At 46.2% G+C, this 14,483-nt stretch overlaps 1 protein-coding gene across 1 annotated transcript in view; it reads right to left on the bottom strand.

Annotated features, from left to right (window-relative positions):
• LMX1A (LIM homeobox transcription factor 1 alpha) overlaps positions 1–14,483 on the bottom strand; it is a 148,491-nt gene that overhangs the window by 33,448 nt on the left and 100,560 nt on the right. The window contains exon 3 of the mRNA XM_069479119.1: positions 9,188–9,420. Coding sequence (XP_069335220.1) covers positions 9,188–9,420 — 233 coding nt within the window. The remainder of the gene's footprint in view (positions 1–9,187; positions 9,421–14,483) is intronic.

The raw sequence follows: 14,483 nt of genomic DNA, 5'->3' as shown, positions 1-14,483 counted from the left end.
AGGTTAGAACAGAAGGTGAACTTGTGACTGATTTTGAAAGGGAGTGTAAACTCAGTTCAAATCGCTTTGTTTTCATTGCTTTAATTATTTATGAGAAGTTTCTCCAGTTGGGGTCTCTCAGGTAGTAAGTCCTCCTGAGTACCTGGAGCGCTGCCGTAGCCAGCTAGGAAGAGCTGTCAGTGAAACATGAGAACAAAATGCAAGGTCCATTTTCATATACATGCAGATTTTAACGACCAGGCAACACAGCATAATGCTTAAATGATATAGGTTCTGGAGCTAGACAGGGTTCGAATTCTGGCCTTTCAATTACTAGCTGTAGGACCTTAAGCCAATTACCAATTTTTCCATGTTCAGCTTCCTCAGCTGTAGAATGGGAATAATCATAGCATTGTCTTGTGGCTCAATAATTGTTCACATCATTAGCAGCAGCAGCATGCAAAAATCACAATGATTAACGGCCCATTTGGCCAATTTTAGTTTTTACAAAGGTTGTGCAGGAGAAATGAATGCATACAGGCAGCACACTATGATAGATTAAATATGCTAAGAAGCAACTGCAGTCATTTTAAATTATGTTTTTTATTATTAATTTTAATCACAATGTTTGTGTGAACACATTTCCAAAATTAAATTACAGTCAATGGAAAAGAGATAATGTATTTTCTGAATCTGTATATTGCTTGTAACTTTTTAAGCACCAAAGATAAACTTTTCCCAAACTCACAATCACAGTGGGGGCTGAGCGCCTCTGCTTCAGTATCAAGTGTCCGGACTTGGTAATTGGTAGAATTAAGTTCTTATTCTGGCTTATCCCTGACTCGAGTATCCTGTGTCTTTATTTCTCCATCTACATTATGAAGACAAAACAAATACACTAGAAGGCAGAGGTTCAGTACAGAAAAGAAGTGCTGGGCCTCAGACTGAGGGCAACAAATAATTCTGGTAGCCAATTTTATGGCTGTGATATCATGTTAGAGACAAAATTGTTGATTTTGAAAACAACCCGAAAGACTCAGGCAATCATAACTGCCTCTTGCCAACCATCCAGAGATGCCAGATTAATAAATCAGAAAACATCCATGAAGGCCCTTGTGCTAGTCACGATACAAATAATACGTGTGCTCTTTGTGTCTCCTTGATGAGAATAACAGCAATAAAAAGAGATAAGTTACTACATGTTTAACTGTGTGCAGGATACTACACCGAGACTTTGGGCCCAGAGATGATATCTTTTGTCTTATTCTCAGCATCTGACACAGCACGTACAATTAAGACCTAGTTATTGGCTTGAAGTTTAAGTTCTTTATGCCAATTCCAAAACCTGGGCTTAGGTTTGTAATCGTACTTTGAAGCTGTACTTTAAAATTCAGGCCATGATCCATCAGTAGCTTATGAAATTAATACAGTGGGCTAAGACTAGAATTTAAAAAAATAAATAGAATAGAAAATATCAACACATAGGGAAAGCAGTGAATTATTCTAAGTGTTGAAATTAATTTCATACACACACATAGAAATGTGTATCTAGGTCATGATAAAAAAATGTATTTTTTATCAAGCTGCAGTTAAACTTTTCTCAAAAGTGCTGCCTTAGAGGAGAGTCTTTTGAAAGCACTGCTTTAGGGGGAAATATAAAATATGATTTAAATACATTTATAAATGTATTTAAACACAAATATAATGTTTATCAGAGTACTTCTAATACCTACTCAAGGTGTTTTTTTTTTTTTTTTTTAAGTGACTCACCTCTTTGCTTCTTAAAGGGAAGAATGGCAAGATTGATTTCCAAGTTATGTCCTTTTTTCATCTTTCAGGCCCTTTATATCGCAAAGTTGTCCTACTATTCCCCTGACATTAGGATGTTGGCTTACAGATGTTTTTCTCAATTGTACTGCTGAGTATTCACCAACTCCTTTGCCTTTCTTTTTCTGCAACTAAAACACAGCGTCTACCACAGAGCCCGACACCGTGGAGGTGTCTGTAAGAAATATTTGTTGAATTAAAGGTTGGTAAGGTGGTTTATGGCATGTAACAGAGCAATGCCAGCAGGCCTATTCAGGAATAGAAAGCGTGACCTTGGCCTTAGCTGTACAGTGCATTCACTAACGGGGGACGGCCAGGTCCAGTGTCCCTTCTGCTCTCAAAGACTAGTGTCTCAGAAGAGGAGTCTAATCCACTCCAAAGGCAACTCATTCGAAGATGGGAGACAAACCACCACCTTCAGACCAAGAGGCACAGAAAGCCCCACGCCCAGGATAACTATATGCCAGGAAATGTTATGTTCAGGAATGAGAAGGTACTTGGGCATTCAAAACAGCTCAAGTCATGATCTTATTATAGGCATCAGTTTCCTGGTCTATAAAGGAAGGGCAAATCCTTCCCATTCTTGCTTAAAATTCCTACTAGGTCCCAGAAACAACCACAAGACTATTTCCTCCTGGTCTTCTGCATAGACTGTGCAGGATGCCATGCTAGCGAGACTAGTCAGAAACTGGAAAACACATCTGAGACACACAGGCCCCTGGTGTGAATCAGCTCATCTCCAGTTCATGCCTTCTAGGCACCCAAAATGACAGGCCCTCTCTCTGTACCCCGAGATGCCGCAGGTCAGCTATCCAGAGGCATCTAAAACAAAAGAGCGAAGACAGAAGAGGAGATGTTTGTGAAATGATGGATCTTTGCTGAAATAAGCTGATGAGCCATGAGCTACCCAGGGGTAGACCATCCCCTGCACGATGAGATAATAATGATAACTGTCATGTACTGGGAACCAACCAGGTTTCACACCTTTGATTTATATTATCTCTTTTCATTCTTATAGAAACCCACAGAGAAGGTATTATAACCCCTTTTTTACCGATTAGGAAAAAGAGTCCTGGAGAGGGGAAGGGGTTTACCCAAGGTCACTCTGCTTGTGAGTGTAGGGCCAGAATCAAACTCAGACCTGTCTAACTTTAGATCCCAAGCACCACAATATGGAGAATGCGACTTCCTCGTAACTCCTGATGACTTTTTTTTATACCTTGTGTTGTAATATTCAGGACGATGAACTGACAAGGATAATCCCAAAGTACAGTCAGGCATTTTCCAGAATTCATGAGCTAACCACTGCCTCTCTAGTCTAATTTATTGGAGAACAAGAAGAGTTCCAAGATAGGTTGAAAGGAGTACTTCCATAATGAATCAAAAAAAAAAAAAAATCAGTTCCAAGGTTGTGGAAGGAAACTAAGACTAGTGTCTAAATGCCAGTGATGATGAGTGTGACTCGGGAGAGGAGAAAGAGACGTATATATTAAACACTGAGAGCGGCAAGAGAGGCATCTGGATCTTCCAAAGCAGCAACATCCCATATCCCAAAGAAAATCAGAAGGACAAAGAAAGGAGGATTCACAGACTCCAGTATGTTTGAAGAATCTTCTTTTTGGCTCCAGTGAGAGGAAAAGTCATACTGGAGGTTGGTGCTTCTTTGCCAAGGACCTCAGAGGCTAATATGAACAGGACAAAGTTACTTTATTCACACAATAAGCAAACATTTACTAAGCGCCTATTGTATGCCAAACACCATGCTAGGCCAGGTGAGTGCAGAACACAAGGAAAGAAGCAGCCTAAGCCCCACAGTGCAGCTCAGACCACCCCATAAACAGAGGCCAAGGCATTACTGCCTTGATCCAAATAATAAAACATTCTTTGCAGAAAGAGGCCTTCATGATGGGGACTTCGCAACCCAGACTTCCTCTGGGAAAATCCCTCTACAAAAGCCTTGCACCTAAAGGAGCTCTGCCTTAGCCAAGAAATAAATCCTAGGCATAATCTATTTTTTTCTTTTTCTTTTTTTAAATTTTTAAACGTAGCCAGGTACTAAAGCAGGCATAATCTAAAATACAAACTGGTTTTTGGGAAGAAAAAGTTTTTAATGATAAACAAACAAATCCCAATAAACAAGCAAAAAACACAGCTCGATCCCATGGTGAGAGATGCTAAAAGGAAATAAAATGCAAAAGATATTGTTGGGGAGAGGAACAGAAAATGAAATTCTGACTAAACATTCTTCAGTGATCCCAAAAATGAAGAAAAAAGGAAGGCAATTTTTAACATAAAAATAACATAAAACTTTATAAATGCAGCATGATATACTGGATTAGATCCTGGAATGGACAAAGACATTAGTGGGAAATCTCATGAAAATGAATAAAGTCTATAGTAATAGTGCTATGCCAATGTTAATTTCTTAGTTTTGATAAATGTACCACGGTTATATAAAATGTTAGCATTAGGGAGAGCTGGATGTAGGTATATAGGAACTTGTGTACTATTTTGCAACTGTTCTGTAAATCTAAAATTTTATTTCAAAATTTAAAAAACATTTTATTTTAAAAAGTTTTTTAAGACTGCTGCACCAGACACTCTCAGGTACCTCTGATTTTAAAAGAACAATGTGACGATAAGAAGGGTAGATAATTAAGAAATGCAACAATGCAACATGGACCAGCCAGAAACCATAAGTGACTTCCTCATCCAGGTCAAAAAAGCTAATGAAATCATGGACTGCATGAATAGAATAAATATCTGGGACAAACAGTAATAGCGACACTGCTAGTTCAGACCACATATGGAAAACTGTATCCCCTGCTTGACGGTACCTCTTAAAGAGACTGTAGTATTTTCACAGATAGAGCAGAAAGTCTCTTACAAGGGTTAGTTTGAAGAATGGGAAAGAACTAGAAAGGTAAAAAAGAAGACTTAGAAAGTCTCTTAGATCTTAGGAAGGATTTCTGTCCCCAACTTGAAGGGCTGCCACGTGTAGAGGAGACTGGCTTCTTCTTTGAGTTCCTGCAAGTAGGGCTACGACCAAGGTCTGAGGTTACACATGGAGACAGCCGTTGGAGCTTGACACAGCAATTCTGACAATTTACACTCAGGATTCAGGTCACGAGCTCCTGTGATATTGTGAAATATATATGTGGTCTTCATTTGGTTTCCTGGCAAAAAGCTCCTAAAACCCTTGGAAAATCCACAGTAGTAAGAATGTCTTTTGTATGCTAATGAGATGATTGGTAGCTGGGCCACTTTTCAGGGGGCCGGTCACCAGAAAGACCAAGGCATGATTAGAGGGCTGGGACTTTCAGCCCCACCCCCCAAATCTCCAAGGAGGAGAGAGGAGCTGAAGGTTAAGTTGATGACCAGTGGCCAATGATGTAATCAATCATGCCTATGCAATGAAGCCTCCATGAAAACCCAGAAGAGCAGGGTTCAGGGAGCTCCCAGATAGCTGAACTCATGGAGGTTCCTAAAGGGCGAGAGCACCCAGAGAGGGCATGGAAGCTCCACGCCCCTCCCCACATACCTTGCCCCATGCATCTCTTCACCTGGCTGTTCATTTCTATTCATTAAAGTATGCTTTGTAATAGATGCGTAAATGTAAGTAAAGTGGTTCCCTGAGTTCTGTGAGTTGCTCCAGCAAATTAATTGAGAGGGTTTCAGGAACCTCAATTTATAGCCAGTAGGTCAGAAGTACAGGTGCCAACCTACTCCTTACATCTGAAGAGGGGCTGGGGCAGTCCTGTAGGACTGAGTCCTTCACCTGTGGATCTGACGTTATCTCCAGGGAGATAGTGTCAGAATTGAATAGAATTAGAGGACACCCAGCTGGTGCCCACTGGGGAACTGCTTGGAGTGTGGGGGAAAACCCACACACCTCTAGTGTCAGCAGTGCTTGCTGAGTGGAGAGCAGAGAGCAGGAAAAGCACTTTGGCATTCTGCCCCACCGCCATATCTCTTTCCCTCCCCACAATGGAACATCTCGAGCGGAAGCTGCGTGGGCATCTGCTGGGAGTCTGGACCGGAGGAGCTCCGACGTGCCTGCCCATCGCAAGCACCCGATTCTCTGGGGAAGGAGACAGCGCGGGTGTGAATGTTGCGGGGTCTCTCCCGGAGACCGTGGGCATCCGGGTTGCCCAGTGGGCCCCAAGAAAACTGTCTGACTCTGGCTGCAAATCCCATCCATCTGCTTGGGAGGCTGCCTCAGGGCCACTAGCAAAGCAGGGATCAGGACAAAGAAGTTGAGCCACATCAGAAAAGAGCCTCCAACAGCCGAAGATCTCCTGAGTTTGGTGTCCCAGGTGGTTGTGAACATGTCACGTGCTTTTGCATGAGTCAGCTCGGTCAGCATCATGAAACCATAGATTCTAGAATCCTAGATTTAAGCAGCCCTGGAGGTCACCGGCGCAGTCTTCTACCAACTGTGATTAGCATTTGAAGGGACAAGCAAGTTCACTTCCCACAAGGGTAGTTCAGTCTGCGCCCTTGTTGGACACAGTGCTACCCTCTATGGAACCAAAATCTGTCATTTCTGCCCTAGGACGTGGGTCTGTAACCTTGGGTGTGACTCTCATATATTCCTTAGCCTTATTTTTACAAAGCTAAATATCCTGAGTTTCTTTAGTTGTTTATCATTAACAAGCTGATCACTCTTCTCAAGACTCTCTAGGTACTCAATGACCTCCTAAAAATGCATCATTTAAAATTAGCCCAAATATTCTAAATGTGCTCTAATGCAAAACAATAAATAAATAACAGAACTATAATTACATGTTAGGGACACTATAGTTCTATTAATGCAACATGTGTCTTCTTAGCCCTTATTGGCTTTGTCAACGGCAACCCCCCATGGAACTCCACCAAAACAGGCCCCATTTCATAGAATTACAATTGAATTTTGGAGCCTGATGGTTAGATTTCATCTCGCCAATGTTGTGCTGATCTGTTAGCTCGTCAAAATCGTTTTGAACCTTGAGAGTATCAGCTGCCGCACCGGCAGTCCCTGCCAGGTTTGTGTCATCTGCAAAGTGAATAAACCTGCCTTGTGTGTCTTCATCCGAATCATTGATAAAAACATTAAAGATGACAGGTCAATCATTCATTCAACAAATATTTATCAAACATCTACAATATATACGTATGTTGCTCAAGACAGAAACCAGGGGGGAAACTGTATTTGTGCTGGGACAGAAACTAACAGCGTTTGCTTTCTGTAAACCTCTAATAGGAGGTGGGCTTCACTCCTTGAAGATTTAATTCAACTCATTAGGTACTTATTGATCACTTACTCTCCTCCTGGCCTCATGCTAAGCTTTGTGAAGGGAACAAAGGAATTAAAAGCTGCAACCCTGTTCTCTGGAAGTTTGTCTTCTCGTTAGTGAAGGAAGCTTTGATACATAAAACATTTTACAATGCAATAGAGACAACATTCATATAATTGACAAAATCGGTGATCCACATGAGATATTTGATTCCAGTTGACACTTGAAGATCATTTCATTTAGAACCACAAAAATAATTATTGATTTTTAGAGTCGAGGGGGATAACAGAGATCTTCTAGAACCATTGTCCCCTCCCCCACCACCAATATTCCTTTCAACAGATGGGGGTAATATCTCTTGAATAGTCTTACTCTTTGTTAGACCTAATAATTATAATGACATCCCAGCATTCTCTGTGCTGAGCTGAAAAGTGTTTCCCTGTACACCTTTCTATCTACAGTGAAAGCACTCAATGATTGTGTTGAATAATTAAATAAATGAATTTTAATTCTGCTTTCGAAACTTAGGGAAAAAATCGGTCTGATCCAACCATTTGAAGGCGACGATTATGTCCTTATTTAGCCTTTACTTTTCTAGCCTAGACCATTGCTTCATTGGACCTGCTTTTGAGACCTCCCTGTACCCCACCGTTCTTACCATGCATATGGTGAGACTGTGCCTGGTGTGAAGTGAGCACTCAAGATACGCCTACTGAATACATGAATGAACTGGAAAGCTCCAATTTGTCTCTATCAGCCTCAAAGAGAAATTCCTAGAACTGAACATATTGCTGAAAATGTGGCCAGAAAAGTGAACCTGTTGTGGTTCCTTCACTCTGAACATTGTAATTGTATCAATCTGTCCACGCTGCTCAGATCCAGATTTCTCTTATTGCCCTTTTGTGCAGGGGCAGGGGGATGGGGACAACACACTAATGCCTCGTGTTGACTTTGCAGTCAAGAAATACCTGTAAACTTTTAACACAGAGGCCAACTGGATAACTTCATGATCAAGCTCCCCACACAATTGTGTACCAGGAAAAGCTACACCACAGCATGTGTGTCCATGTGACAAAGAATGGCATGTGCCCCTGGGTGTGCACGTCCTTCTGTGGTCATGCTGATCTACTGATGTACTATAGCACCTAAGCCCTTTGGGAATTTGGAAATTTTGCAATATTCTGGGGAGGAGACCTGAGGGGGGAGGGCACAGCAAGACACCTGGGGGGAAATGACAGGGTGAGCTGACCTTGTGACACCAACTGGAGCCCATTAGAACAGGCCCAACTACCCCTGAAAGAGACATTCCACATGTCAACCCCAGTGTTCCTGACAAGGAGAAATTTCTCTCAAATTAAGACAAATCCAGGAAAGCTTAAAACCAACAAGCCCAGTAGGCATTGGAATTGTCCTAGTGTCACCTGTCTTAAGGCTGCAAGCAGGGTCAGACAAGAAGGACCAACTAACTGGGAGGTAAAGGAAGCAAAACGCAATGCTGTGAAGATGCTAACACCAGCTAGCAGCTGTTAAGCACCCGTGTTTATTGAACACCAGGCTTTTATGTGCATTATCTTTTTTATTTCCCTATTATGTAGGCATGATTATCGCTATTTTGCAGTTGTAGAAATGGAGGCTTAGAGAGGTTCAGAATCTTGCCCAAAGTCGCACAGATATACGTGGTACAGCCTGGATAAAGCACCCACCTGTCCATCTCCAGAGCTTCTGTACTGTGGCACCAAGCCATGATGCCTTCGTCTCGTGGGTTTATTCATTCTTTAGCAAAGAGTTTACGGAGCACCCTCAGTGCCCCAGGCCTGTGCTAAGCCCTGGGGGTGCCGTGGTAAATAAGACACATACTGCCCCTCATGGAGTCTGGCGTTCTGAACAGCTGTACACCATGGAGTTTGGGGGTAATCTGTTACACACCGTTGTCGTGGCAGTAGCTGACTGATAAGAGATTTCTCTGAGTTTATAAAGAAAGTTCCTGTAGTACACAGAACGGCCTTGCCATGGAGCTAGGCTGCCCTAGGGGCTGGCCCTCTAGGCAGGAGCAACGGGACGGCCACCCCACCCCACTGCAGCCCTGCCCCCCACCGGGCACTCACCCGAGTCTGAGGCTGCCGGGCTCACCAGGCTGAGCAGCTCCCGCTCCTTCTCGTAGTCCCCTTTGCAGAGCAGCTGCCCCTCCTTCAGGACAAACTCGTCGCCCTTCTGAAGTTGCCGCTCGCAGACACAGCAGCAGAAGCAGCTCAGGTGGTACACGCTCTTCTGGGCCCGCATCACGAACTCGTTGGGCGCGATGGCTTCGAAGCAGCCCCCACATTTGACAGCAAACAGCCTGGCAGCAGGGGAGAAAGGGAGTGAGTACGGTCCGGCTTGGGCCTCGGTCTCCCCTGAAGTCCACGGCAAAAGGGACTTCAAGAACTGGGATGAGGATGCTCAGAACCGAACATACTTCAAATCCAGGTTATTTATTTCCCTGAGGAGGCTGAACTAGAGCATTCAGTTGAGTCATTCTTTCAAAGGCTTAAGAAAAGAAGGGCTAAAGACGCTGGAGGAAGGATGTCTGAGCTGATGCCCAGGGAGCAGTTAGTGTGGTCCATGACACGGTGTCCCCAGGGGTTGGTCTCCAGACTGGTGCCAGGCTGTCCCAGAATCCCTGAGGGAGCTTGTTATTTAAATCAACAACAACAATAACAAAAATGTCCAGGCCCACGCCCAGCAGCATGTAAAGGGTATGCCCCAGAGTGCAGATGTTTAACAAGCTCCCCAGATGTGCTCAGCTCCTAGACGTGTCATCTAATTTTTAAACGATAAACTGCATCCCAGCTTCCCAGCCTGATATTCAACGTATTCGGCCCATCTCTCAGTACTTAAGCCTTATTTCATTTATTTTCAACAAAACACTTAGAGAGCGTCTATTTCATATGCGAAGCCAAACGCAGTAAGTGCTAGTGATGTGGAGGTGAATAAAAGAAAATCCCTTCCAGAAATGAGTTCAGCCTAACGGAAGAGACAGACGATAGCCAAATAATTAAAGCAGAGGGCTACAGGAGTACGGAGCAGGAAACAACTAACTGGCAGGGAGTGAGGAGGGGGATTTGCATTTTATTATGTGTTTTACAAATCTTGAGCAAACGATAGCCAGGAAGCAGGGCAGGCTGGCAGGCATGAAGCGGGGGAGGAGGGGCATCCCAGCCCAGGGAACAGCCTGTGCCCAGGCCTGAGGCTGTGAACCTGAGGTTCTGGGTGTGCCCCACCAGGTTGGAGGCAGGTGCCTCAGGAGGGGTGGCAGGTGAGCTAAGCCATGACCCCATCACACACCAAGGGGCTGGACATTATCTGGCAAGCATTGGAAGTCAGTGAATGATTTTTTAACACGGTAAGAGCCACGCTTTGGAAAAGGAACTCTTGGCAGCAGGAAAGGTGGTGTGGAAATGGGGGTAGAGAGATGAGGGAGCAGCAGAGAAATGCTCGGGGTTAGCACTGGTGCAGCGGCAGGGACGGCAGAGAGGAGGGGGCAGAAGCCACAGCAGGGAGACGGGACAGCGAAGGGGACAGCGCCCGGGCTCCCGCGATTGGAGCTGGCAGGTGATGATAACGCCGAGGCTCTTGTATACAGCGTTGCTCATCTCTGACCTCTGGGCCTTTTACACCATTCCGCCCTCCTGGGAAGCCCGTCCTACTCTGTTTAATCTGCTGAATCCAAACCACCCTTCAGCTCCCACCTTCTCCCGGAATCCTGCCCTGATCTGCCCTCCCTCAGCCTGAAGCCACTGCCCCTCCCTGGAAAGCCTGTACCCCAAACTGTCTGTGCTGGTCATTCAGCGGTTATCTGGAGGTGTCTCAGGACTTTGATACAAACAGTAGTGGATCTGGAGGCCCGGGTTCTGCTGCCAGCTCCGCAGACAGCTGTGAAAAACCTCCAGCTGCCTGTTTCTCCCCTTTGCGCCTCCTTTTCTCTGGCTGTTGTCAAAGAAGTTAGGCCAGGCCATCTCTTCTAGCTCCCAAAGTCCTACAGTCATTGCTTCCTATCGCTGGCTCACAGTGTTATCTTAATCTTGCCTTATGATCTAACTTTTTCCAAGTTTATAACTTATCTTGTCAACAGCTAGTATTTCAAGAAAAAGGACTATGGAATCTTTATGTACACCCCAACCTCTTGTGCATGGCGGGTTCTCAGTGTAAGTTGATTTGATTTGACTCATGGATCTCATTTGTTCTCCCTCTTCCTGAAATAACACGTGTAAGGAGCCTAGCATGGCAGCTGGCACAAGTAGGTGAAGCTGTCTCTTCTCTTCCTTGTCGCTCCAGTTAAATAACAGCTCCGGGTAGCCTACGAAAGACCCCAAATTTAAAGCAGATCTCTGTTTCTTTTTTCCTTTTTTAAAATTGCTTGATAATACCATAATTGCATTTGTCAAAGCTTTGGCATAAGCACAGAGATCGTATACCCTAAAAATGTCTCTGGGATTCATTCACTGTAGCACACATTTTACTATTTCCAAAATAAAGAGTTGTTTTCTTTTTTAAAGTAGTAGCACAACTGGGGGGTGGACAATGTCACAAACACTCTCTCTGTTTGTCCCCACGTACCAGCGGAGTCAGTGGATGTGGGACAGTCAGACGGTATAAGGGAGAGAGCGGCAAGGAGAGGTAGGATGGCCGGAGGGGACAGAGGAGCTGCACACCCACTCCCTGCTTCGCCAGGACAGGCGTGCGCTGGCGCGGAGGCCCAGGGAGCCAAGGCCAGCGTGCCCTGCCAATGAGCTCCACCTTGACGGCAGCTGAGAAAATGTGAGCAGCTGAAAAGCGTTTTCCTATAGACAGGCCGACTACCATGATGGCCTACGGGTGGCCAATTCCGTCTCAAAAGCTCAATCACACATTCATTCAATTATATATTCTTTTCATTCCTTCTTTCTTTATTCGGAAGCGTCCCCCGTGCACCCCGCAATGCACCACACTGTCTGTGTCTTACCAGGGGGAAGGGGAAAGAAACCACCGCCCCGACAGCATCCACGTACACAGACAAGCGTGTGTTGCGTGTGTGTTGTGAGTCAGGCATTGCTGCAGGCCCAGGAGGACACACAACACCCCCCTGGCCTCACGGAGCTCGCACGCTGTGGAAGAGACAGCAAACTAACAAACGAACAGATAAACTAATAGCTACCCTTAGGGATTACCTTTAGGAAACGGAATATATTTATTAATAATAAGAATGGTCCAAAGCAATGTCCCATGAATACAAAATAGAATGACATAAAGCTACAGTATATATGTCATTATAATATTTAATGACCTCCCAACTCTAAAAGTGTACTAGTTTATGACTCTAAATTAATACATGTGCACTGGGCATTTATCTTGGAAGCTTCCTAGAAGGAGGGAAGAGTTTTGGGGGGTGGAGAGAAGAGGAAGCCTCGGAGGAGCTCCCACAGAGGCATCACAGCCAGACCGGCACGAGGACGAGGGAGCCGTTCAAAACTCCGAGTGGAGGAGGCCCAGGCTGAAGGCAGAGGCTGACGCCACCTCCCAGGGATCCCCAAGGGAACAGCCTCCCAGGAGAGGCCGTTCTGCAGATTGGAAGTGCAAATGCTGTCTCCGTTTCTGCGCACACCCTTAGCACCACCCAGATCCTCCCTGCCCTTGGCCATCAGGACCAGCTCAGAAATATCTTCCCTGATATGCCTCCCCTCTGCCTCTCAGCTTCAGGGAGAGGGGAGAAATTGGGTACGCTAGAGCCCACAAACCAGGACTCCCAGTGCCGGCAACCCTTCCCCTGCCCTGTCCCTTCCTCTGGCTGCCCAGGATGGTTTATTCTCTCTGTGCCTGAACCTCTGCATATCCCAGTCCCTTGAATATTTGTCTTTGCTCCGTCCCCCCATGCTAGACGCTGTGTGCTCGGCAGAAAATCCACCCGCTTCATCCTTGGGCCCCAAGTCCCCAGTCACTGTTTGCCGACCTGAGCAAACTAATCAGTGCTTTTCCAGGAGCTGGTCAAAGGCCCTTTGTCCCCAAGCCCTCCCTCTCCTCCCCGTCCCCTGGAATGAACTGTTAGACAGACTCAAGGCAAACGCTTCCAGGCAGTCAACAGGCACTTGAGAATCTGCCGCAGCAGGTGGTAGCATCTGCGCTCGTCTGACTTCCACCCTGTTAATCTCCTCCTCTTTTTCTTCCCTTCTTAATTTCATCCCCCCAGTCCAAAAATTTCCCCCAAGTTGGAGAAGGGAGGGCTGGGGTGAGCTTGACAAAGAAAGCCCACCATGTTGACCCAGGGGTGGCTGGAGGACGTGGCGGGAGTGGTCTGGAATGGCCATGCTCATTGGAGATTGCGGACAAGAAAGAGCCGGCCGGTCCTGTTTCCCTCCCTCTCTCCGTCCGCCCTCCCCCCTTGGGCCCAAACCAGGTCAACCTCACCGTACCACCGTGCCCCTTGGTACCTTCACTAACCCCAGAGCAGTTCAAGGAGAAAAGGCACATGCTGCCCACCACCTGTGTGCCAGATGTGTGCACAGCTGTACGGGCACCGTGTGGGCCCAGCTGCCGCCCGTACACCTCCCACATGTTGTTTTCTCTAAGGCTCAGACAAGCAGAGAAAAGGATTTGTTCAAAAGTCTAGGTCATAATTAAAGCACAGCCTGTCTCTTCCTAATGCTCTGGACGGCATCCCCCATGGCTCTTCCCCTCTGAATGCTAATGAGACCTCACTCCGGGTTCAGAGCCCGGCAGCCTGGCCGTGTCCTGGACATGCCCCGCTCGTCTGCGCGCACGTACCCACGCTCAACTTTCCTCACTGCTGTCTACTCTCCTGCCCCGGAAGGCTCTGCGAACCATTCCTCATCTCCTCTTGGCGTCTCATTCCCTCGCCTACAGAGTGGGAATGGTAGTGTCTGCCTCCTGGAAAAGCATCCAGTGCAGTACCTGCCCCAGAGAGTCAGCACCCAGCACCCTCTGTGTCCTACTGATGGCTCTCTGGGGGCAGGCGCTGGGGAATGCCGTGACACATAAAGCTGCCCCTGTCCTTAGGGAGTTCACATTCTCCAGCACGCAGCAGGCTCCAAACGAATGAGCAGAGTAGCGTGTATCTGGGGTATGCAGAGAGACACAGCCGGGAAAGGCACGAAGGAGAGACCCATCCGCTTGGCTTAGTCTCGGGTCACAGAATCTTCTGTTTGCTCCTTTCTCTTCCTTTCCTCTCTCCCCCACCTCTTCTCCTGCTCCCTTTCCCACTCGCTCTGCCGGGCAGGGAAGTGGAGGCTGGCTGAAGTGCCAGCCACGCCTTGCTCACACCTCCTCTTGTACAGCCACAAGCTACAGGATGCACAACTGCCAGTCTTGGTGAGAGAGCCTGGGTCCGCAGGCTCTGGCACTTCTGAGTGCTGTGACTTGGAGCACGTC

The sequence above is a fragment of the Eulemur rufifrons genome, chromosome 8 (assembly GCF_041146395.1).
Source record: "Eulemur rufifrons isolate Redbay chromosome 8, OSU_ERuf_1, whole genome shotgun sequence".
In the NCBI taxonomy this organism is placed as follows: domain Eukaryota; kingdom Metazoa; phylum Chordata; class Mammalia; order Primates; family Lemuridae; genus Eulemur; species Eulemur rufifrons.
The sequence above is the reverse complement of the archived record's forward strand: the minus strand, read 5'-3'. Positions and strand labels throughout refer to the sequence as shown.